A 27,156-nucleotide genomic window follows, 5' to 3' on the forward strand; every position below is an offset into this window, starting at 1 on the left:
CTGCTTCGATTCTCTCTTTTTTCTGTTTTCCTACAATGATTTATTTCCATAAATGCCGTACAGAAGACATATATTCTCAGAAGTTTCGTTCCCGAGTTAACGCAAAGGGTGTCGATAGAAACACGTGGGTGAGCGACTCTCTGCTGGCGGTGGGTTATTGTGCAGACGATATAGACAGCCAATTTGTTGTTAAATTTCTCTACTTCCAAATAAGTGTAGAGCAGGGTGCGTGAAGCAGGTAGATGACAGGAGGTGAGCATTGCACCCAAGCACACTGGCATGGACACATGCGTTTCCTGTGCAGGCGGAAGGTGGCGAACAGTTTTGGTACTTTTACACTGTCATTGTCAGCAGCCACATGCTCGGGATTGGGAGAGGGGTAGCGATACAGTGAGCGACAGCTTGAGTTAGGCAGGCCAGCTCAGCAGAATCCGGCGGACTGCCGAGGGTGATGAACATACGATGGGTCTCTTAAAGTAGCACTGCCGTACTGATGACCTGCTCGGATGGCGTGGGCGTTTAAATACAGGTCTCTGGAGCCGATTATACCGAAGATGAACCACTGCCACATTCCTCTGTCATTCGGAAGTTTCCCGAATTGTGCCTGTGTCCTAGACCCGACAGTTGCCACGTAGCAGTAGCTTCAACCATGGAAGCAGCCTGCTCCTAGTGAGTTGCTTTGTCAGCAAGTCATTGACTGTGGCAAATGGCGGTGGCTACACTCTAGTTGTAGCTCTAGGCCCCTGTCTTGGCCAGTGTTGTTACATTTCTTCCCTCCTTAGAAAAATCCAGCGTGCTGGATATCTACTTGACACTAGTTGCAACTGAACATTAATACATTAACCAATGTCCTCACATTTTAATTATCCTGCACGTTTCCAGTGAAAACTCTTCTCTAGTAGCCGGCCGGAGTGGCCGTGCGGTTTCAGGCGCTACAGTCTGGAACCGAGCGACCGCTACGGTCGCAGGTTCGAATCCTGCCTCGGGCATGGATGTGCGTGATGTCTTTAGGCTAGTTAGGTTTAAGTAGTTCTAAGTTCTAGGCGACTGATGACCTCAGAAGTTAAGTCACCTAGTGATCAGAGCCATTTGAATCTTCTCTAGTAACTTTCACCGTTGCGTGCACTTCTTCCCTTTCGCGTATTACATCATGTACCCCATCTCACTCCTACAGTACTCGAACGTGGAGCTTCTATGTCACCCTCTGAGGCTGAGTCAACACTTCAATGGTGCCAACATGACAAGTACTGACCCGTAGTTTAAACGATAAAGGTGGTATTTGGGCAACTCTGTGTGTGAGGCTGCGGTAAACAACACACATTATCACCAGAATTACACAAGACAGTGCATGTAGTGTTTCCTTTTATGGTGAATAGGTGACAATGCCGGATCCGAATTTTTTCACATGGTCGAACAGGAGTTCCATTGCCAAACGACCATTTTATGAGCCCAACATCTACTCCAAGGAGATGCAAAAGGTTGGGTCTAGTATACTACTTCAGAAAGTTAGTTTTTCCTTGGGCAGGATGTCGAAGGGTAAGTGCAGCAGGTAGATAAATGACTGGGCGATGTTTAGGATTGTCGTTCCAGTGTTGGAGGCAGGTAATCGGAAGGTAGGTCCTAAAAGTCTCATTTATTGCCAACCATTGCACTCTGTGTGTTACCAGAAGACCTTGCTTGTAGAGGGTGCAAATAAAGAGTGCCAGTTTTGCCAGTGAAGATAGACAATGTGATCCTATCTCCTGACAGAATTCGGACTTACTCATAATGACCTCCCTAGGGCACTCTTGTGCTTTTCACAATGGATGAGGGTGAAGTTAGATAATCCAGGGACTGTGCGAATCTGTTTGTGAGGCAGGCTTTGATTTTCCCAGTTTGGCACCGTATTAATGCCTTGGTGGAGAGTAGTGTTCTGGTCTTCCCCAGGTCCCCATAATGTTAAATGACTAAATTAACTTAGCAAACATAATTTATAAAGAATTTTATCCTTAAAGTTAAAAGATAGAGTGTAACACATGTACATCCACTCATCTCATTTACCGCCAACCAATTTCTTGTTGCACATCTGCACAACCACTTTTACAGAAACCTCATATTTCATAAAACAATATACGTACAGTGTGAGATAACATCGATGTTCCCCTACCAAACTAAATCAGACACACTAAGATTGCACTAACATTAAAAATAAAAATTTCATTCGAATGTTCCTGTAACCTATTACCTAATTATAACCTGCTGCCAGATACTTTTAAAATTTTATATAAATATCAAATGAAGGAGATATCATCTCCTGGCGTGGTTTGCATAATTCGAAGAGGAAAGGCAGTTTTCGGTTAAAAACAACCTTGTATGGGGATAAACCAGTGTTCTCATGGATCTTCGAGCTACATACTGATACTACACATGGTAGTAGATGGTCCCTATCACCATAGTGACTACTCACATAATAAATCAGCATTTTTCTTATCATTCTGTGTACCCTCGCAGTCCTTCCATTTATTGTGGATTTAGTGCAATTGCTTCAATTATACAGAATTCAAGTTATTGCCTTTGCCATTTATCAGAGATTCTGTCGTCCCAAACTCCGGTAGCAATTGATTAACCATAGCCTGCGTCTGTCGATTTGGTATAGTGATCATGCCCACAAAGCTTGAGAAATAAACAATAATACTTAATACAAGCAATTCCCTGCTGGTGTTTGTCCAGATGGACCAAGAATATCCACACCAATCATTTGGAATGGTCTGTCTGCTACAAGTAACCTTTGTAATTGGAATCTTTGAGTGCAAGGAATGCGGTTCTTCATGTAACGCTTTACGTCTTGCTTCCTTCCCATTCACCAATAACTTACAAACCATGGCACTCTGTGGAATATTGTCCACTATTTCCTGCCAAAATTGAATCATAAACCTGCCTCAGTGCCCCATTCTGTAAACGTGCTGGTACAACTATGCAGCGATCACACCGTGTTTTCTGCGCCACAGCTGAACTGTGCTCTCTTTGTGAACTTCTATCTGGGTCAGCAGCTTGGCCTCTGCACCATTCTGCTGCGCTTACGCCAATAAACTCTAAAGTTTATATTTTACCACGAGATTTCCCTGGATGATGTACAACCATGAGATCAAATTCGCTTAGCCATGAAGCTGAGCAGGTGAAGCTACTAGTCATATCTTTTAGCCCTAAAAGTCATTTCAATGCTGCATCATCTGTTGTGACCTTAAAACATCACCCATAAAGGAAACAAAATATGTGATACTGAAGATTAAAATGTGGTTAACTGAATAATTATTCCTCACCTTACTGAGCTGTGTAGAAATACAGACTGTTGGATGTTCCATCCCATCTACCTCTTGGCTTAAAACTCAGCCTAATGCATGAGTGCCAGAATCACATGATAATGTGGAAAGATGGGACCAGTGGACAGTAGACACGTTAATAGCTCAAAGGCTGCTTCGAAATCCAGTGTCCAATGAAATTTTACTCCTTTCTTTGATCTCAGTTTTACTGCTCCTTAACACTTTAGCCTATTTTTGGTCTATACTGAAACCATACTCTGTACTTAAAAACTAAGTTCCGTCCGAACAGGCCTTGGAAGGCCCAATGGTACGAACCGGCCGTCGTGTCGTCCTTCAATCCACGGGCGTCACCGGATACGGATAGGGAGGGATATGGTCAGCACACCGCTCTACAGGCCATCTGTCAGTTTACGAGACTGGAGCCGCTACTTCTCAATGAAGTAGCTCCTCAGTTTTGCCTCACAGGGGCTGAGAGAACCCCGCTTGCCAACAGTGCTCGGCAGACCGGATGGTCACCCATCCAAGTGCTAGCCCAGCTCGACAGCGCTTAACTTCGGTGATCTTACGGGAACCGGTGTTTCCACTGCGGCAAGGCCGTTGGCCGTATTCGGTACTTAGTAGAGGGTTTATTAAATTCAAAAGGTCCAATAGTTCTTCCTCACTTTTACAGCAACATAAACGAATTTTATGACTGATATCCGTTCAACTTGAATGTCACTCTTCTATTTCGTCAATTGCTCCCTCGCTGTGTAAAGATAGCGTCCCTCCCTTACGCTTTTACATTTTTAATCTGAGCCTTTGTCTCTAGGTCTTACATTCTTGTTATTCGCTCTTGGTTCTTGTACATATTTTACAGGGTGAAGAAAAACAACATGGTAAGGTCAGATTAAGATAAGGAATGTCGAACGGGTAAAATTTTCTGGGTAATCATAGGTCTGAAATCCACTGTTATGTAGTTATAGCCATAAAATACTAGTCAGCGATGAGCGCCTGGAAGTGTGTGTGTTTAAGCTATCTTGCCGCAGCTAATGCCTCTTATGCTAAAGAGCGGAGTTACTAATTTATTTAACTGAAGATAATTGTAACTAGACAGATAAGGAAACCCTATCCATGGAGTTAGGCTGGAAGCGGGTTTTGTGTGATGTTTACTAGGTAAAGCACGTGTTCAACTACTCTGAGAGTACCGTAATGGCACTTATTTATTAAGATAATAAGTTGTACTAACAGAAACAGCACTGCAGTAAGACAGTTATTTAGCGGACAAACTTCCATGTGCTCGTTACTTATTGGCTGTCGTTTTTTGACTGCAACTTCACAGGGCGAAATTAGAAAATATGAGACCAAAGAGGATACCCCATGTATACCACTCGACAGTGAGACGGGGATCGTTGTTTGCTCAATAGATGGCGTTATGTCGATACGCCCTCCCATTCAAATGGAAACTAGCTTTGACACCGATGAAAATGACAGCTTCAAAGTTCCGCTGGTGTGTGCGTCTTTCTTCCAAGCATTCACAGAACTGCAACACACTGTCAGCGTCATTACCATGGAGTTCTGGAACAAAGTAGATTCGATAGGGATGGAAATGATTAGAGGGCAGTAGCCTGGGCACAGAGGCTTGTCTGATGCCGCATTCCTGTCCCTCCTTTCTGGCTGACTGACTTTGAGCTCTCTTTCGCTTTAGCTAGCGTGGCTGATGATTGTGTGTCCCCTGTTGCTGTGCGCGGTCGTCCGGAACGTCTTTTGTCGTGGGCACTGCCTGTAGACTTGAACGTTCCTGTTAAACCCCCAGTCATTCCGCGATTAGGCTGATTTGGACGTCACCTGTGGTACGCTGCTGCTGCTTTCCGCTGACTCGTCCCTGCCGCATGGATGAGCACCGTTTCCGCCTGTGCGTTGCTGTTATGAGTCACTACACTGCAGAGCAGAACAGCACTACACAGCCGTCGTAACTGGCGCCCCTTTAACCTTCCATTGCTACTGTTGTATCTCCCAGACCCAGGACTATCTTGGCGATTAGTTTTTATATCGTTTAGAACACTATGCCCGTGCCACATTTCGTGTAACTTCTTATCTTTCGGCGTTGTGAAATCTGATTGTTGAATATGGGTTGAAGTCTGTTGTCTAGGAGTGCATTTGATGTGTCTGGGTCTGCCAGAACCACCTGTAGTAAGCAGAAAAGTACTGTTTGGGTGTGCAGGATACACAGTAGCACTTGTGACATCTTTTTTTTTCTGACGCAAATACGATTTTATCACATGTTCAGTACGCTGAATCACCCTGTTTATTTAAGAAAAGGGCTAAAATGAATGAGAAAGAAGATCTGTGTAAGTATACATTGCTAAATGAAATGGCTAGTGAAGAATCAGGTAAAGAAGGTGCAGATTCAGACTCCGAATTATATAGTGAGCACGATACGGAAAGTGGGGATGACAATGATACAAATCAGAATAATAATAATAACCGTTTTTTGGTAAGGATAGCCATGCCAAATGAATGGAAGACAAATGGCTCTGGATCTGAGCACTATGGGACTTAACATCTGAGGTCGTCAGTCCCCTAGAACTTTGAAGGACATCACATACATCCATGCCCCAGGCGGGATTCGAACCTGCGACCGTAGCAACAGCGCGGTTCCGGACTGAAGCGCCTAGAACCGCTCGGCTACAACGGCCGGCGATGGAAGACACTCCTAGTCCTAGTATCACGACTAGGTCACGTGATATTTTACTACATATTTCAGGAGAGAGGGGGACTGCGAAGGACAAAAAGACATAAATAGAAATATGGCGGTTGTTTTTCACTGATGAAATACTGGATAATATCACTTCTGCTAATCCTAGATACTCTCCTTCTCAGTCCTTTATTTATGAGACAAATAGACTTGAAATAGAAAGCGTTATTGGTCTGATGTATTTGGGTGACGTATACTAGGCTGCTTACGGTAAATTTAGAAGACCTCTGGGATAGAGGTGGTACAGGATTAGAAATGTTATATTGTTCAATGACTCTACAGAGGTTCAGGTTGGTAGTATAGCGTATAAGATTTATTAATAAGTCAACTAGGTCCGACAGAGGAATACGGGATAAATTGGCACCTATACGAAATATCTTTGATTTGTTCACAAAAAACTGCATGGCACATTGTTCTCTTGGAGAATATGTGACGGCAGATGAAATTCTTGTAAAATTCCTTCCAAACTTGGCAAATATGGAATGAAAGTGTTTGGTCTAAGGGGACTGATGACCATAGATGTTAAGTCTCATAGTGCTCAGAGCCATTTTGTTCAGTCTAGCTGGTGCAAGAACAGCTTACACCTCAAATTTGGAAGTTTATTGAGGAAAGCAACGAAATGGACACCATATAACCTGAATAACCATGGGGATGACGTAATGAAAAGATTGTGTAGTCATATATCCAAACCATCAAGAACCATAACCACGGATAACTGGTTTACGAGCTACGAACTAGCTCTATCACTTCAACTAAGTACTAAAACAAACAAAAATTTATTAAAATCCTAAACAAAATGTGTTTGCTTACTTTATATATATAACTCAAATCAGTGTCCAACCTTTTTGTCAGTCATTAAAAATAGGAGAGAAAAGCAAATTGGGTCTGAGGAGATATGAACGAACACAGTAACAATGCAGGGTTAATATCCTTCTGTCGGACTACCTTAGTTGGTGGATCCCGGACGACAGGCACATGTGGTACAACGTCTGCACACGGCTTGTCTTTTCAGAAGTGTGATAGTGGTGGGTCGTGCCTCTCGTTCTAACTTCTGCTGTTTCCACTAATATCGAATTTGTCGTACGAGACACGACTTTTGAATCACCCTGTAGAATGGATATTCAAGCTGAATTGAACTTGATCTTTGTTTTTGACTATTTCCAGTCACTGATTACTTTTGAGATAACCAAACGGTGTACTTTTCATTAATGGACTGCTTGTAGATTCTTGGCTTCAGGAAAGCGTAAAGTGCTTTTTTATAAAGTCATTTAATTGATGTCATGGAAAATCACAGATGACATACTGAGGTAGTTTCTCTTAATATTTGCATATCATATTGGTTCAGATTTTGTATTTACCGCAAATATCATACAAAAAGACGTAGCGCAAAATAATTCCTTTTAAACATCTTCAATTAATTCATCACAAAACGTATTTTTTATTACCGGAAAGTAGAACGTATTTGTTCCACGTAGCACTAGACATGGAACTGCGACGTGATAAAAAACTTAAACTTGTTAAAGAATTCTAGGCACGCAGTCCGTAACCGTGAGACTGCTACGGTCGCAGGTTCGAATCCTGCCTCGCACATGGATGTGTGTGATGTCCTTAGGTTAGTTAGGTTTAAGTAGTTCTAAGTTCTAGGGGACTGATGACCACAGCAGTTGAGTCCCATAGTGCTCAGAGCCATTTGAACCATTTTTTTGCTAAAGAATGTATGGGTGAAAGCAAGCGTGGCTAAATAAGAACTGATTCAAAAGTAAGACGAACTTTTTTATCGTTTTGAATGCCAGTAAGAGACAACGAAATACTGGACAAAGGCTCAGCTATCATCTTGTGAGGACCGACTCGAAAACATTCTGCCGTGCTGTTTATGCCAAGTCTCCGCGATGAGCTTATGACAAACAGAAAACACCAACAAACATTTAATAGTCTTTCCTAAAGTTAATAACACAAAATTCATTAACAAGCATAAAAATAAATTACACTGGTCCACAAATTTTCACTTTTTAGCTTTTACAGGAACGATATTAACCTTGCTTTTTAGATTTATACGTACTAAACACGAATATCGAGGTTAAAATTGTCTCGTAGGTCAGGGTTACAAGTAAGTAAGGTGTTTACGTTTTATAGTCGTGGGACATTATAAGGACAATACAGGGTGTTTCGTGAGAGCGTGCAAAAATGTGACAGGATATAGAAAATGCTCCACTGAACAATTTGATAACCTGGTGTCGGAGAAGCCAGCTTAAGGAGATATGGAAGTAAACTTGTCTACCGTTTCGTCTAGCAAGACTGTTTTGCAGCTTATTTACAACTAACTTGAGTACAAATTTACACATACTGTGCTGTTTACATACATGTACTTCTTCATTTCCTGCAAGGATGCAAGCAGGACGAGCCTGATTGCTAGGAGGTCCTGATGCAGGTTTTGTTTGCTTTACTTGTCCATAACGTGGCTCTGATGTATCGTGTTTACGTTGGAGAACGTACCCTTGGCAGTTTGTGAGACCATGTGGATTCAATATGACGTTCGCAATCACCTAAATGCTGCATTTTCTGTTTACTGGATTGAAAGGGGAAACCCTGTTTCATGGCCTGCGAGGACACCTGAACTGAATCCCCTTGATTATTTCCTATGGGAATATCTAAAGTCACTTGTATATGAGACCCCAGTGAATACGGAGATAGCTGCCAGATTTGCAGTTGCCTGTGATGTGATTCGAAACTCACCAGGGATAATTGTCGAGGTGCGTTACATCTTGTTCTCCGATGTCATGCTTGCATTGAGGTTGATGGCCGCCAGTTTCAGCATATTTTGTAAGATTTGCAGTTAACCTTAACTAATGCAAATAAAAAAGTATGCAGTAATGTTATTTTATTCCTATTATCTCCTTAAACTGGCTTCTCCGAGCCCAGGTTCCCTAGCTCAAGCCGGCCGCGGTGGTCTCGCGGTTCTAGTCGCGCAGTCCGGAACCGTGCGACTGCTACGGTCGCAGGTTCGAATCCTGCCTCGGGCATGGATGTGTGTGATGTCCTTAGGTTAGTTAGGTTTAAGTAGTTCTAAGTTCTAGGGGACTGATGACCACAGCAGTTGAGTCCCATAGTGCTCAGAGCCATTTGAACCATTTGAACCCTAGCTCAAATTGTTCAGTGGAGCATCCTCTATATCCTGTTAACTTTTTGCATGTTCTTCTACATCTACATGGTTACTCTGCAATTCACACTTAAGTGCTGGCAGAGGGTTCATCGAACCATTTTCATACTACTTTTCTACCATTACACTCTCGAATGGCGCGTGGGATGATGAACAACAAAATATTTTCGCATTCGGAAGAAAAGTTGGCGGTGGAAATTTCTTAAATAGATCTCGTCGACAAGAAAACCGCCTTTGTTTCAGGACGGCCACCTCAACTTGCATATCATATCAGTTACATTCTCACCTCTATTGCGCGGTAACACGAAAAGAGCTGCCCTTCACTGCACTTTTTCGATGTCCTCCGTCAAACCTACTTGGTAAGCATTCCATACCGGGCAGCAATATTCCAGCAGAGGACGGACAGATGTAATGTAGGCTGTCTCTTTGGTGGATTTGTCGCATCTTCGAAGTGTTCTGCCAACAAAGCGCAGTCTTTGTTTCGCCTTCTCTACAATATTATCTATGTGGTCTTTTCAATTTAAGTTGCTCGTAATTGTAAGTGCTAGGTGTTTAGTGGAATTGACAGCGCTTAGATTTGTGCGATTGATCGTATACCCAAAATTTATCGGATTTCTTTTAGTACCCATGTGGATGACCTCTCACTTTTCTTTCTTTAGTGCCAGTTGCTACTTTTCGCACCATACAGAAATTCTCTCTAGATCATTTTGTAATTGGAATTGATCGTCTGATGATTTTACTAGGCGGTAAATTACAGCGTCATCTGCAAACAATCTAAGGGGGCTGCTCAGATTATCACCTAGGCCATTTACGTAAATCACGATCAGCAGAGGGCCTATGACACTACTTTGCGGAGCCGGCCGCGGTGGTCTCGCGGTTCTAGGCTCGCAGTCCGAAACCGTGCGACTGCTACGGTCGCAGGTTCGAATCCTGCCTCGGGCATGGATGTGTGTGATGTCCTTAGGTTAGTTAGGTCTAAGTAGTTCTAAGTTCTAGGGGACTAATGACCACAGCAGTTGAGTCCCATAGTGCTCAGAGCCATTTGAACCATTTGAACTTCTTTGCGGAACGCCAGATATCACTTTTGTTCTACTCGATGATTTACCGTCTATCACTACGAACTGTGGCCTCTTTCAGGGGAAATAATGAATCCAGTCAAACAACTGAGGCGATACTCCATATGCACGCAATTTGATTAATATTCGCTTGTGAGGAACGGTATCAAAAGCCTTCTGGAAATCTAGGAATATGGAATCGCTCTGAGATCCCTTATCGGCAGCACTCGTTACTTCATGGGAATAAAGAGCTAGCTGTGTTGCACAAGAACGCCATTTTCTGAATCCGTGTTGGTTATGTCTCAATAAGTCATTTTCTTAAAGGTGATTCATAATGTTCGAGTACAGTATATGCTCCAAAATCTTACTGAAATTGAAGTCAGTTATATGGATCTGTAATTAGTGGGTTACTCCTATTTCCTTTTTTGAATATTGGTGTGACCTGTGCTACTTTCCAGTCTTTAGGAACAGACCTTTCGTCAAGAGAGCGGTTGTATATGATTGCTAAGAAAGGCGTTATTGTGTCTGCATACTCTGAAAGAAATCTGACTGGTATACCATCTGGACCGGAAGACTTGCCTTTCTTAAGTGATTTGAGTTGTTTCACAACACCTAAGATATCTACTATTATGTCACCCATGCTAACAGATGTTCTGGTTTCGAATTCTAGAATATTTACTTCGTCTTCTTTCGTGAAGGAAATACGGAAAACTGTATTTAGTAGCTCCGCTTTAGTGACACCATCCTCGGTAACATTTCCATAACTAACGCGCAGTGACGGTATTGACTGTTTTTTTGCCACTGGTGTACTTTACACACGGAAACAAACTGTATGCAAAGGCATGAAAGTTCTTCTGCGATACGTGAGTGAGGTGGACAATTTCAGTATAATTTGACAACACTGCTTCACACTGACTCATGTGTGCCCCATCCAGTCACGTGAGCATTGTCGAATGTAGAAGAAACCGCACGCAATTTTAATTGTCATTTGTAGCGGTGGTGAGGTGTTGTTCTGTCTTAGTTCACTTGTTACTGGAACGAGTGTCGTGGCTGTTGGCAGTGAATTTATGTGAGGTGAAACTGAAGAACTGCATGTCTACTCTTTCACAAATGTCCGCATTTGCTGTAACAAACATAATAACTTTTGTTACATTTGTACAGATGTTATTTGTGGTTCAAGAAGGCGACTATTGACAAAAGGAGTGAAACAAGATTGCACCTTGTATTTCGGCTGTCGAGTTGGAGACAAATCAAGGCTCCACACATGTGTTCCACCTCGTGTTCATCTACAGTGAATGCTTGAATGCGTGGGAGAAATGTCTGCAAATTTTTGTGTGCTTGCTATTCGGCATGAACCCACAAATCATGCGTCGGATTGCTATTTTTGTACGTACCTCTCTTGAGAAAAAGAGTCAATATTAAGAGGAAGAGAAGTATTCAGTACCCTGGCATCCCATCTGTCGTTCGCCTTGTAGCTCATTGCGAAGGATTGCAATTCCATATTCCCCCACATGTACCACCATCAATCAGTGATAGCGATGATGCTGAACAGACACACACAGCCGAAAACATGTGGCACCGACCATACGTTTACACCAACATCGATATCTGGAAACCACACAAAACCCATAGGATGAACTCAGTGATACGGTTAGGAATTTTGATCTTCCAAAGCGTAATACCGATTCGTGACGTCTCGATTGCAGCAGTGAAATCTCCTCGCTGACGCAGTACGTGTACCTGTGTTTCGGGTGCATCAGAAAAAAAACTGACGGCAACAGTACATTCTGCAGTGACAGTGATGTTTCGCTGGAAGATCTGAACATTAAATACAACAAAGACGATTGGAGACTCTTTATACATGGCTCAAACACAAGTGTGAAGGCAGTACTGTTACACAAAAGTAATGAAAGGCCATTCATGCCTGTAGCATACGCTGCCTAAGCTAAATAAAGTTATACAATGTTGAAATCCGTATGTTATGTTAATTACTATATGCATGAATGGCTGTATGTGGAGATTTCAAAGTCATTGCGACGCTGTTGGGTTTTAGAGGGGGTACTGATGCTATCTCTGTGACTGGGACAGTCGCACAAGAGGTGGACTCCACGAACACTTCTCATGCCTGGGTAAACGAATATTGCCGAAGAACCTCTTCTGAATCAGAACAAAATAGTTCTCCCACCATTGCACATTATGTTGGGACTCATGACAGCATTTTTTAAGACTTACACATGATTGAAGCAGTATTTAAGTATTTGTATAAGAAGCCAAGTTTCCATGACTCATTCAGGAGGAGATCACAAACGGGATATTCATTGGTGCACAAATACGCCATCTGTAGGGGGATTCACACTTGAGTCTATCCTAACGCCTGATCAGCTGCATCCATGGCATTGTTTTTGTAACGTGACAACATTGCTCTTGAAACAGGTGAGCCTAAAATTACGGGTACATGTGGACCAAATGATGTATGCTTAGAAGGTCATTGGCTGCAACATGACCCTGAAGAGGTACTTCCTTTATTCCCACTCAATGTGCTCCCAGAGAGCTGTTGTGCATTCAGTGATGAGCAAGGCGAGCGGTCCCTCTCAAATGGTTCAAATAGCTCTGAACACTGTGCTACTTAACTTCAGAGATCATCACTCCCCTAGAACTTAGAACTACTTAAACCTAACTAACTTAAGGACATCACACACATCCATGCCTGAGGCAGGATTCGAACCTGCTACCGTAACGGTATCGCGGTTCCAGTCTGTAGCGCCTAGAACCGCTCGGCCACTCGGCCGGCCATTCTCATGTAACAGCGGTACACAGGGGGGTGGTCTGCAGCCACGTTGGGTGATTTTTGCTGGATGCTTCAGAAAGATGCTCCAGGCACCAAACACAAGAGGGATGCACAGAAACGGAGCGAATAACCTAAGTTCACTTATGTATATATACTGTTGATTACGGCAGCAGTTTAGGTGAAACGTAAAATCCCAAGTTACTTCTAACCTTGAGCAAGGAGACAATTTTAATCATGATATTTGTGTTTAGCGCATCGAAATCTATAAAGGCTGTGTAGTATAGTTCCTTAAAAAAATCCACTGGACCAATGTTACGTAATATATTGCAGCATATATCATAGACGCGGAAAAACTCGTAGTGGTACAGTGACAGAGGCTGCATTATTTCAAGCCACATCACAAAGTGGTCGCCATCCTGCTATACTTCTATACTGCTCTAACCTGTGGTAAATTTTTTCACGGTTATAATATTAATTTCCAGGGTACTATTTTAGTATAATTTATGGTTTTATGCACTTTAATGTAAATATGTTTCCTCTGCTTTTTTTTCTAACCTATGTTACTTTGAAATACAATGTTCACCACTTAGATGTTCACAAACGATCACTAGATAGAGATACTGATATGTGAAATTGATGTTTTAAAATTTGTAATTTGTTATCGTGAAAACAATGACAGCTCAGAAAATGGACGTCTGGTTTGAATACAGTGATGTTTGGGAGAAATAAGATTATGAAAATATTAAATTTCAAGTTAAGATTCGTTGGATAATTTTTTCTTTTATTAATTTTTGTAAAGGCATAACTTAGTAAGAACTCGCTGAATCGGTTCCTTCGGCTTTGGATAATCAGTCACCCTGAGAACAGACTGGTTGCAATTATTTTGCAGAATTTAGTTTTCATTGTGCTCCGGTTCGCCGCGAATCCAGTGAAGGTCGGTCAAAGCCGGTTTGTTGAGATCGCGTGTTCTCTGCGTCACTTTTAGGCGTCACGAGAAGTCAGTTTCTATCTCCTGTCGTATTAAAGCAAGGACTGACGTGGCCAGGCGTCCTATGAGCAGCTGTATTGGATACGGCTATAAATGAACTTTCGAAGAAAGGAAATTTATATGAAGTAACACTGAAATTTAACGTATATGCATTTTCTATCCTTGAGCAGCTATTCAAGAAACGCAATGGAGGCGTAGAGAAACGTTATAAAGATTATACTCCTACGGTAGGTAAAGTAGCTGCCACAGTAACTGCGAAGAGGCGAGAGACGAAAGTGCAAAGTTCTACATCGAAGATCGACCGTCATCTATCTACATCATTTAAATCAATACTCCGCAATTCACGTGGCGGTGAGTGGAGGAGGCTACTGCTGATACCACTAACGTATCCACCCCTCACCCCCCCCCCCCCCCCCCACCCTTTCCCTGGTCTACTAGCGAATGGCGATGAGGAGCAAGACTGTTGATAATCCTCTGCACTGACTTATTTCCCAAATTTTCTGCTAGTGGTGTGCGGTACCAATTAATCTAAAGTGAATCTGCCTATCTATAATGAAACTGAATACAAATAATGGTTATCGGTAATAAGCAGAATGGCTTCCTCATGAAATGACACACAATGGCTAACTGTTGCGTATTGGAACTGTGTCCTGTTACAAAATCGTATGAACTGAATTATATGAAAATGAGAACAGTTCCTAATTTCGCCTCTAAACGTTCCTTTAGGTCCTAAAATTGATTTCATCTGCAACGGATAACTAGCTCTGCTCTGTCTTGTTCAGTTATAAAAATATGATGTGCTGCACTGCATGATCCTCAAATAAATCACTGTGCAGCTAATTGCCTTATTATTTACTTTAAGCCAGATGATAATTTTGCTATCTTTCCAAAAATGAATCTAGCTGTTAACGAAATAGTGCAAGACGTGATTGTACAATTCTGACAAGATTTGCTTTTTAGACTGAAAGGAGAAAATGAAATGTTTCGAAATGAATACACTGAGGTCACAAAAGTCATGACATAGCGATCTGCACATGTAGAGATGCTGGTAGCATCGAATACACAAGGTGTAAAAGGGTCCTGCGTTGGAGGTGCTGTCATTTCTCCTCATTTGAAAAGATTACCGACGTGTTTATGGCCGCACGGCGGGATTTAACAGACTATAACCCAGAATGGAAGTTGGAGCCGGCCGGTGTGGCCGAGCGGTTCTAGGCGCTTCAGTCTGGAACCGCGCGACCGCTACGGTCGCAGGTTCGAATCCTGCCTCGGGTATTGATGTGTGTGATGTCCTTAGGTTAGTTAGGTTTACGTAATTGTAAGTTCTAGGGGTCCGCAGCTCGTGGTCGTGCTGTAGCGTTCTCGTTTCCCGCGCCCGGGTTCCCGGGTTCGATTCCCGGCGAGTCCAGGGATTGTGTCTGCCTCGTGATGACTGGGTGTTGTGTGCTGTCCTTAGGTTAGTTAGGTTTAAGTAATTCTAAGTTCTAGGGGACTGATGACCATAGATGTTAAGTCCCATAGTGCTCAGAGCCATTTGAACTATTTTGTTGTTGGAGCTATACGCATGAAGCATTCCATTTCTGAAATCGTTAGGGAATTCAATATTCCGCGATCCACAGTGTCAAGAGTGTTCGAGCTCTTTTAGAATACTGCTGCGCGGTGTGGGATCCTTACCAGATAGGACTGACGGAGTACATCGAAAAAGCTCAAGGAAAGGCAGCACGTTTTGTATTATCGCGAAATGTGGGTGAGAGTGTCACAGGAATGATACAGGATTTGGGCTGGAAATAGTTAAAAGAAAGGTGTTTTTCGTTGCGACGGAATCTTCTCAGGAAATTCCAATCACCAACTTTCTCCTCCGAATGCGAAAATATTTTGTTGACACCAACCTACATAGGCAGGAACGATCACCACGATAAAATAAGGGAAATCAGAGCTCGCTACCTAAAGATACATGTGTTCATTCTTCCCGCGCGCTAAACGAGATTGGAATAATAGAGAATTGTGAAGGTGGTTCGATGAACCCTCTGCCAGGCACTTAAATGTGATTTGTAGAGTATCCATGTAGATGTAGATGTAGATATTGAGACTGGCAAATTTCAATACCTTTCTACGAATAACGCATTGCCCGACGGCCTCCACTTAACGACCGAGAGCAGTGCAGTGGCGTTTGAGTAGAGTTGTCAGCGCTAACCGACAAGCAACACTGCGTCAAATACCCACAGGAATGAACGTGCGACGTACGACGAACGTATCCGACAGGACAGTCCGGCGAAATTTGGCATTAATGGGCTATGTCAGCAGACGACCAACTTGAGTGCCTTTGCTAAAAGCACGACATCGCTTGCAGCGCCTCTGCTGGGCTCGTGACCGTATCGGTTGGCCCACAGACTACTGGAAAACCGTGACCTGCTCGGATGAGCCCCAATTACAGTTGATAAGACCTGATGGCTGGGTTCGAATGTGGCGAAGACCCTAAGAATTCGAGGACCCAAATTGTCAACAAGGCATAGTGCAAGCTGGTGGTAGCTCCATAAATGTGTGGGCTTTGTTTACATGGAATGGACTGCGTTCTCTGGTCGAGTTGAACCGATCATTGACTGGAAATGCTGATGTTCAGCTACTTGCAGACCATTTGCAGCCATTCATGGACTTCATTTTCCTAACGAACAATTGAATTTTCATGGATACAATGCTCCATTTCAGAGCAAATGATTTGGCCACCCTGAACGCCCAACATGAATCCCATCGAACATTTATCGGACACTGTCGGGAGATCAGTTCGTTCATAAAATCCTGCTCCCGTAATACTTGCACAGTTATGTTCATCCACGGAGGCAGCGTGGCTCAATACACCTGCAGGGGCTTCCAAGGACCTGCTGAGTTCGTGCCACATCGAGGTACTGCACTACGATGGGCAAAAAGAGACTCGACACGAAATTAGAAGGTGTCCCATGACCTTTGTCACCTCATTGCAAGGGCTTGCCTTAAATTAAGGTGGCATTAACATCCTTTTAATGACACAGAAGCGAATCGTAATAACATGAGACTCTTATCTTCCTTTCCAATATCACAAACAATAAACATTGGTTCAGCCAGATTGTTTAAGTTGCAATTTACTGTTTACTTTCCCTACAAATTGTTTTTAACTAAGAATGGTGGGTATGTAAAATTGTGAATGATGACTCGCCCTGGATACCAAAATCTATTGTTGAGGAAAATATAATCTCTCCAATAATTACTCGGCTAGCGCTTGTAGCAAATAAAAACTCTGCTCGTCTTACCTTTTTCCAAATGTGCTGTACTCTGTGGAATCTCCTCAACATCATCCTCTATTCTACGTCACATCAGCCGTTCACCCCAGTTATGCCCGATAACGGTAATTTGACCGAAACTGGTAGCGAAGCACATTGTGCAAAATAAAGGACAGCTGAAGGTTCACCATGAATTTTAACAATTATTTGGCGGCTGAATATCCCCACCTGCAAACATAAATACGTCAGCGAGCGCTTCAAATAAAATTCTTTTGCTAATCAGTATGTCGGCCATCAGTGTCCCTCACGCACCGTCCGCTCAGCACACTCTGTCATCCTCTACTGCTGGTACTCCGGTAGCCAAAGCATTGCGTGTCACTCGTGTTGTCAGGCATTCAAAAACGCTCAAAATGGCAAATATTCCGAAAGAAGTCATTTGTAACGATGTGTAAATCTTTCATGTTGTCCGACGCTTCCCAGAAAGTACTCTCTCTAAAATTTCGATATTTCATAAATGACTCCATGTCTTAGGAATCGTACCCCTTTTGTTACAGTAAATAACATCGGCTGGGTCACAACTTTTTATTTACTGACTACAGGTTCCGATTTGCGTTGCATATCATCTAGGTCAGGCACCGCAAACTGCAGTTTGTTAATAGTTGTGTAAAAATCAATAGTAAATTTCAATAGTGACTCTCCCCCTGACGCACAACGCCTTTCTTGGAGCATCTGCCACTGTAGTTAGTTGAGCATCTCAGTAATGCTCTCGCGCCAACATTCCGTGTCGAAACAAGTTCGGCGTCTGTGTGATTGACGCCGAGAGATCCTATGTTCTAGAAAACACGGATAGCGTCTCTACTCTCCACCTTCTGCTATGGTGTGGACAGTCGACCGATCCCGCTGACAGATTTCCGAAAGAATCGCTAACCTAACCGAAGTGTACTCGTCTCTCTTTGTGTGCGGTTGTTGCCCTGTTTTGTATAAATAATAATAACAACTGTCGCCTGTACCAGCGTGTGGTGCGGTGAGATGAGCGCTGAGCTGGAGTGTGAACCCCTTCTGCTCAACAGCCTTCTTTCAACATTCTCGTGCATAGGATACACGATACACGATGAGCTACGAATTCGCACAAGAACAAGTTGCCAGTCACGTGTTTACGGCAGGTGCGATACAAATGTGTTACCGTACACCTAGAAGTGATCACCAGACCTCCCCAATGTAGGGTTAACTGTTGTCTTCTGCGGCGCTCTTTAGACGACAGACACACTCAATTCTAAGGAGATAGTTGTACCCCGTGGAACCGAGACGTGTTGCATCTACGTTCAAAATGTAGGAACTCATTGTCAGCTAGAGCTTCCGGTTTCATCTCTCTCTTTCTCTGCTTTAACAATAAAAGCTGTTGTCGTAAACTACTGAAGGAGCTCGGCATTTGACTTATTGTGGCGTAGGATCACCGCAGGCGTATCAAAGCCTGCAGAACGTTCGATTTTTCCCGGGTTCGATTCCCGTCGGAGTCAGGGATTTTCTCTGCCTCGTGATGACTGGGTGTTGTGTGATGTCCTTATGTTAGTTAGGTTTAAGTAGTTCTAAGTTATAGGGTACTGATGGCCATAGATGTTAAGTGCCATAGTGCACAGAGCCATTTGAACCATTTTTTTTTTTGTTGGAAAAAAATCTCTTACCGACGGATTCCTTGCAATGTGACCAGAGATGAAACTGAGGCTCTTGTTAATATTGGTGCAGGGAAATCTTGAGTGCAAAATTCGACCGAGGAAACACAAAATCTGTTTACAACATGCTGACGCCAGACGAAACTAGTGCACATTTGTAAAAGCCGGCAACTAAGCAGCTGCTAAGTGGGTGCGTGTTCCGAAGCTAACTCAAACCAAGAAAATAGTCTCGTTCCTGTCGCACTTCCCAGATAACAATAGGGTGTTTCTTTGGGTAACAGAACTTTCGAGACCTCGAGAATGGGTTAATAAAAAATACGAGGTGCGTTTGAAAAGTCCGTGCAAAAATAAAAACTACTAACATTTTGGGGTAAACCTTTTTATATTTCGACATAGTCTCCTTTTAGACTTATACACTTCGTCCAACGCTGATCTAATTTGTTGATCCCTCCCGAATAATAGGAATTGTCCAAGTCTGCAAAATAGCTGTTAGTTGCTGCAATCACCTCCTCGTTTGAATAAAATCTTTGTCCCGCCAGCCATTTCTTCAAATTGGGGAACAAATAGTAGTCTGAGCGAGTCACGTCTGGAGAACAGGGCGGATGTGAAACGAGTTGGAAACCTATTTCCATTAATTTTGCGACCACAACTGCTGAGGCGTGTGCTGGTGCGTTGTAGTGACGGAAAAGAACTTTTTTTCGGTCGAATCGTCGGCGTTTTTCTTGGAGCTCGGTTTTCAGACGGTCCGATGACGATGAATAATATTGACGTTAATAGTTTTACCGTTTTACAGATAGTCGATAAGGATTATCCCTTGCGAATCCCAAAAGTCAGTCGCCATAACCTTTCCGGTCGAAGGAATGGTCTTCTCCTTTTTTGGTGCAGAGTCTCCCTTGGTAACCCATTGTTTAGATTGTTCTTTGGTCTCAGAAGTACAGTAATGTATCCATGTTTCATCCACAGTCCTACGTATTCTTCCTGTACAGCTGAAACCATCCTTGCAAAACTTCACACGATTCCATTTTTGGTCAAGCATAAGCAGGCGCGGAACCCAACTTGCGGATAGCTTTCTCATGTCCAAATATTTATGCAAAAAATTATGTACCCGTTCATTCGAGCTGCCCATAGCACTAGGAATTTCATGCACCTTAACTCTTCTGTTATCTATTACCATATCACGGATTTTATCAATGATTTCTGGAGTCCTAACCTCCAAAGGGCGTCCAGAACGTTCAGCATCACTTGTGCCAATGTGCCCACTCCGAAAATTTTGAAATCGCTTATAAGCTGTTCTAATCGAAGGAGCAAAGTCACCGTAATGTTTATCAAGCTTCCCTTTAGTTTCCTGAGGCGTTTTGCCTTTCATAAAGTAATGTGTAATCACCACACGAAATTCTTTTTCGTCCATTTTTTGACAATCACTCGACTTCCTTCAGTCAAACGAATTCCAAACACAAAGAAATAGACCAATATGGCTGAAACTTGTTGTGCGTTCTTTCCAAAGATGCTACTAACTAAACATGTCCTCGATAGGCGCCAGTGGTGCCATCTCTCGGACTTTGCACGGACTTTTCAAACGCCCCTCGTACAGGAAATTTAAAATGGTGGATTTAATGTATCAGGTGTTTTACGGAGTCTACTCCCACTTGAGTACAATGCATGGAACGTTCACACAACTAGGTTAAACTATCAGAAATGACTTTCTTTTGCATGTTATTTAACTCGCGCGGTATACATTGAGTCTCGGTTACGTTGTCAGAGCTTCATGTCAGATTCTGCACATTGTGATTTTATGACCGGTTCGTATTGATAGCACAAGTCTCGTCATCCTTGACGATTCTTTCCAGAAAATAAGTGTCCACGTTTTCTCATTTCAGAGAAGCCGCTGCAGGCGACCACGTGTCGTAGTTTTTGTTCAAGAGTAATCTCACGATTGTTTTCATGTACTCCTACTAGTGTACTGCGTAGACAAAAGTACAATTTCGTTATTTGCTGTATTTCCTGGAGTTGCAATTTTAATGGCGAACTGCATGTGTTGGTGTTGGATAATGAGGAAACTGTGCCCGCCAGAGAGCAGCAGTGTCGCTGACAGAGCTGACGCTTCGCCCACAGGCTGGATGTGGACCCCAGGGTGCGGATGGCGCTGCCCAGCCTGCTGCTGGGCGGCCTCATGCAGTACCTCTACAACGCCGGCGTCAACCAGATAATGGTCCAGCGGTACCTCGCGCTGCCCACGCTCACCAAGGCCAACATGTGAGTACCGACCCCATACCTCTCGTAAGGCAATAGTGAGGTTGCACCACGAAGCAATGTTAACGGCCATTGTGCGTTGTTGTGCAAGCGTCTTGGGTGACAGGATGCTACCGGTAACGCCAGCACAGGCAGTAAACAGCGTGCAGCGACGAGTACTCCTCAGGCTGTCAGGAGATTTTGGCACCGTATCAATGGAAGAACTTCAAGTAATATTCTGAATATGCCAACTTGTCCACTTGGCCTAGAAATAATGTAGGAAGCAGTTATGCAGTTCAAGAGGAGTGACTACGACAATGTTAAGGAATTCATGCGATAACAGACCACAGACAGAAAATATGTAACAAATCGGAACGCTGAAATTGAGCCGAAAAAGGTAAACGAACCTACAACTCATCAGGTTTGATGCCATGGGAGCAACTGTACACCACCACCAAAACGTAATTCGTGACATAAAGAAAGCCTTTATATTATTACAGATCTAGATTTAAGCTAACAGCACAGCAACCATTATTGCTACAAATATAAAATAACACAGGTATCAGACGTTGAAAAAGTGAACCAACCAAGAACCAAATCACAGTTGTACACAGTGCCAACAGCACGACTACATACCGTTTTCATGTAGACTCGGCATAGCTGTAACGACACATGTTACAATATAACCTAGACATGTACAAGCATCAATCAAACGGAGGCTACTGTTTACGATTCCATACGAATAGCCTCGGTTTACACAATGTTGGATGGCTAGCGCCAACCATTTTCATGCCGGCCGTTGTGGCCGAGAGGTATTAGGCGCTTCAGTCCGGAACCGCGCTGCTGCTACGGTCGCAGGTTCGAATCCTGCCTCCAGCGTGCATGTGTGTGATGTCCTTAGGTTGGTTAGGTTTAAGTAGTTCTAGTCTGACTGATCACCTCAGATGTTAAGTCCCATAGTGCTTAGAGCCAGTTCAACCATTTTGAAACATTTCCATTATCCAGATATTAAAAAAATGGCTTAACGTAAAATTTATGTTTGGCAATAAAAGGAAATAATAATTATAGTGAATTGGTGGTTCATGGTGTGGGTTCCTGTAGTCATGTCCTAGTTCATGAACCACGGGCAACGTATGAGTGGCCAAGTAAGTGGTCCCGACAGTCGGGATACCACTTACTTTGGAATAAGGCTGGGCATCTCGGACATATTCTGAGTCGTGGTCACCTTTGTGCTCATACGGCAAAGACTACCAAATCCAGCGGTTAGTCACTCAACCGTTAGGGGTAAAACCCAATGGGACTCGGGGCAAGTAAGGCTAGCAGCCTGCATCCCCGATACTTTAAATATGATGCTGGCAACAATCAGAGCAAAATGCCTCGGACCTTTGGAGGTGACGGAGTCCCACCTCTAACTGACAAACCAGGGACTCCTAAGATACGACTTGGCAAACAAATGGTAATGAGACGGGGAGCTACTAATATCAATGGGGGCGACTCTGGGAAGAAGGTAGAGCTGACAGAGGCTGCAAGTAAGATGGGGCTGGACGTTTTAGCTGTTAGTGACATTCGGGTAAGCGGTGAGAAAGAAGAGGAAGTGGGAGAATACAAGGTCTACCTGTCAGGAGTCAAAGCAGGATTAGCACAATGGAAAGAAATGGAACCCAGCGTAGTTACAGTAAGGTATGTAAACGAACGAATGATGTGGATAGATTTGACAGTGTCTAGCAAGAAAATTAGGATTGTGTCAGTATATTCGCATTGTGAAGGGACAGATCAAGATAAGATGGATAGTTTTTATGAGGCACTCAGTGATGTAGTTGTTAGAGTAAAGGACAAGGACAGTGTTCTGCTCAGGGTGATTTTAATGCCAGGATTGGAAATCGAACAGAAGGGTATGAAAAGGTTATGGGTAAATTTGGAGAGGATATGGAGGCCAACAGGAACGGGAAACAACTCTTGGATTTCTGTGCCAGTATGGGCTTAGTAATCACAAACTCCTTTTTTAAACATAAGAACATTCACCGGTATACTTGGGAAGGCAGGGAAACAAGATCTGTCATTGACTATATAATAACAGATCAGGGATTCAGGAAGGCTGTGAGGGACACACGTGTATGCAGGGGATTGTTTGATGACACTGATCATTATTTAATCTGCAGTGAAATTGGGATTGTGAGGCCTAAAGTGCAGGAGGTCAGGTCCATATGTAGGAGGATAAGAGTGGAGAAACTTCAGGATAAGGAAATCAGGCACAAGTACATAACAGCGATCTCAGAAAGGTACCAGTTAGTTGAATGTAGTCAATTACAGTCATTGGAAAAGGAATGGACAAGGTACAAAGACACAGTACTGTTAGTGGCTAAAGAATGTCTTGGAACAGTAGTGTGTAAAAGTAGGATGAAGCAAACAGCTTGGTGGAATGACACAGTCAAGGCAGCCTGTAAAAGGAAAAAGAAGACGTATCAAAAATGGCTACATACTAGAACTCAGGTAGACAGAGAAAGTTATGTTGAAGAAAGAAACAAAGCCAAACAGATAATTGCAGCATCCAAGAAGAAATCTTGGGAAGACTTTGGAAACAGGTTAGAGACTATGGGTCAAGCTGCTGGAAAACCATTCTAGAGTGTAATTAGCAGTCTTCGAAAGGGAGGTAAGAAGGAAATGACAAGTATTTTGGACAGGTCAGGAAAACTGCTGGTGAATCCTGTGGATGCCTTGGGCAGATGGAGGGAATATTTTGAAGAGTTGCTCAATGTAGGTGAAAATACGATCAGCAATGTTTCAGATTTCGAGGTAGAATGGGATAGGAATGATGATGCAAATAGGATCACATTTGAGGAAGTGGAGAAAATGATCAATAGATTGCAGTGCAATAAAGCAGCTGGGGTGGATGAAATTAAGTCGGAACTCATCAAATACAGTGGAGCGTCAGGTCTTAAATGGCTACACAGGATAAATGAAATGGCCTGGGAGTCGGGGCAGGTTCCATCAGACTGGACAAAAACAGTAATCACACCAATCTTTAAACATGGAAACAGAAAAGATTGTAACAACTACAGAGGTATCTCTTTAATCAGCGTTGTGGGTAAAATCTTCTCAGGTATTGTTGAAAGGAAAGTGCGAGAATTAGTTGAGGACCAATTGGATGAAAATCAGTGTGGGTTTAGGCCTCTTAGAGGTTGTCAGGACCAGATCTTTAGCTTACGGCAAATAATGGAGAAGTGTTATGAGTGGAACAGGGAACTGTATCTACGCTTTATAGATCTAGAAAAGGCATATGACCGGGTTCCTAGGAGGAAGTTATTGTCTGTTCTACGAGATTATGGAATAGGAGGCAAACTTTTGCAAGCAATTAAAGGTCTTTAAATGGATAGTCAGGCAGCAGTTAGAGTTGACGGTAAATTGAGTTCATGGTTCAGAGTAGTTTCAGGGGTAAGACAAGGCTGCAACCTGTCTCCACTGTTGTTCATATTATTTATGGATCATATGTTGAAAACAATAGACTAGCTGGGTGAGATCAAGATATGTGAACACAAAATAAGCAGTCTTGCATATGCGGATGACTTAGTTGTGATGGCAGATTCGATTGAAAGTTTGCAAAGTAATATTTCAGAGCTAGATCAGAAATGTAAGGACTATGGTATGAAGATTATCATCTCCAAAACGAAAGAAATGTCAGTGGGAAAGAAATATAAACGGATTGAGTGCCAAATAGGAGGAACGAAGATAGAACAGGTGGACAATTTCAAGTACTTAGGATGCATATTCTCACAGGATGGCAACATAGTGAAAGAACTGGAAGCGTGGTGTAGCAAAGCTAATGCAGTGAGCGCTCAGCTACGATCTACTCTCTTCTGCAAGAAGGAAGTCAGTACCAAGACTAAGTTATCTGTGCACCGTTCAATCTTTCGACCAACTTTGTTGTATGGGAGCGAAAGCTGGTTAGTTTCAGGTTACCTTATCAATAAGGTTGAGGTTACGGATATGAAAGTAGCAACGATGATTGCAGGTACTACTAGATAGGAACAATGGCAGGAGGGTGTCCACAATGAGGAAATCAAAGAAAAGCTGGGAATGAACTCTATAGATGTAGCAGTCAGAGCGAACAGGCTTAGATGGTGGGGTCATGTTACACGCATGGGAGAAGCAAGGTTACCCAAGAGACTCATGGGTTCAGCAGTAGAGGGTAGGAGGATTCGGGGCAGACCAAGGAGAAGGTACCTGGATTCGGTTAAGAATGATTTTGAAGTAATAGGTTTAACATCAGAAGAGGCACCAATGTTAGCACTGAATAGGGGATCATGGAGGAATTTTATAAGCGGGTTATGCTCCAGACTGAACGCTGAAAGGCATAATCAGTCTTAAATGATGATGATGATGATGAGTGAAGTACAATTTTCTCAGGAGGCATATAAATTGAAATAGACATTGCAACAAATTGTAGCCTATACGTTAAGTACATTACAGTGGAGCACATTAAAACTTATTAAAAAACTTAATTTCATAAAATATTAAAACAGGAGTAACAAATTTCGCAAAAATTATAATCCATCTTTCCTTACTTTATTTTATAACCTAAAATTGTAAAATGTACTTATCGGTGCAAATACACTACTGGACATTAAAATTGCTACACTAAGAAGAAATGCAGATGATAAATGGGTATTCATTGGACAAATATATTATACTAGCACTGACATGTGATTACATTTTCACGCAGTTTGGGTGCATAGATCCTGAGAAATCAGTACCCCGAACAACCACCTCTAGCTGTAGTAAAGGCCTTGATACGCCTGGGCATTGAGTCAAACAGAGCTTGGATGGCGTGTACAGATAAAGCTGCCCATGCAGCTTCAACACGATACCACATTTCATCAGGAGTAGTGATTGGCGTATTGTGACGATTCAGTTGCTCGGCCACCATTGACCAGACTATTTCAATTGGTGAGAGATCTGGAGAATGTGCTGGCCAGGGCAGCAGTCGAACATTTTCTGTATCCAGCAAGGCCCGTACAGGACCTGCAACATGCGGTAGTGCATTATCCTGCTGAAATGTAGGGTTTCGCAGGGATCGAATGAAGGGTAGAGCCACGCGTCGTAATACATCTGACATGTAACGTCCACTGTTTAATAAGTGCCGTCAGTGCGAACAAGAGGCGGGTGATACGCCAATATGGCGATGACGAATACACGCTTCCAATGTGCGTTCACCGCAGTGTCGCCAAACACGGATGCGATCATCATGATGCTGTAAACAGAACCTGGATTCATTCGAAAAAATGACGATTTGCCATTCGTGGACCTAGCTTCGTCGTTGAGTACATCATCGCAGGCGCTCCTGTCTATGATGCAGCGTCAAGGTTAACAACAGCCATGGTCTCCAAGCTGATAGTCCATGCAGCTCCAAACGTCGTCGACCTGTTCGTGGAGAATGTTGTTCTCTTGCAAACGTCCCCATCTGTTGACGCAGGGATCGAGACGTGGCTGCACGATCCGTTACAGCCATGCTTATAAGATGACTGTCATCTCGACTGCTAGTGATACGAGGCCGTTGGGATCCAGCACGGCGTTCCGTATTACCATCCTGCTAATAGTCATTGGATCTCGACCAACGCGAGCAGCAATGTCACGATACGATAAACTGCAATCGCGATAGGCTACAATTACACCTTTATCAAAGTCGGTAACGTGATGGTACGCAATTCTCCTCCTTACACGAGGCATCACAACAAGGTTTCACCAGGCAACGCCGGTCAACTGCTGTTTGCGTATGAATAATCGGTTGGAAACTTTCTTCTTGTCAGCACGTTGTAGGTGTCGCCACGGGCGCCAACCTAGTGTGAATGCTCTGAAAAGCTAATCATTTGCATATCACAGCATCTTCTTCCTGTCGGTTAAATTTCGCGTATGTAGCACGTCATCTTCGTGGTGTAGCAATTTTAATGGCCAGTAGTGTATATGTAGACGCTACTGACGAAATTTTGA

At 43.1% G+C, this 27,156-nt stretch overlaps 1 protein-coding gene and 1 pseudogene across 2 annotated transcripts in view; one reads left to right on the top strand and one right to left on the bottom strand.

Moving 5' to 3' along the window:
• The window catches only part of LOC126278407 (sodium-coupled monocarboxylate transporter 1-like), a 172,488-nt gene that overhangs the window by 74,516 nt on the left and 70,816 nt on the right, over window positions 1-27,156 (top strand). For both annotated transcript variants that reach the window (XM_049978511.1, XM_049978510.1), the window contains exon 8: window positions 21,055-21,195. In XM_049978511.1, the coding sequence (XP_049834468.1) occupies window positions 21,055-21,195 (141 nt within the window). The remainder of the gene's footprint in view (window positions 1-21,054; window positions 21,196-27,156) is intronic.
• LOC126279158 (5S ribosomal RNA) lies at window positions 3,784-3,901 on the bottom strand (annotated as a pseudogene).

This window comes from Schistocerca gregaria, chromosome 6 (genome assembly GCF_023897955.1).
Source record: "Schistocerca gregaria isolate iqSchGreg1 chromosome 6, iqSchGreg1.2, whole genome shotgun sequence".
NCBI lineage: Eukaryota > Metazoa > Arthropoda > Insecta > Orthoptera > Acrididae > Schistocerca > Schistocerca gregaria.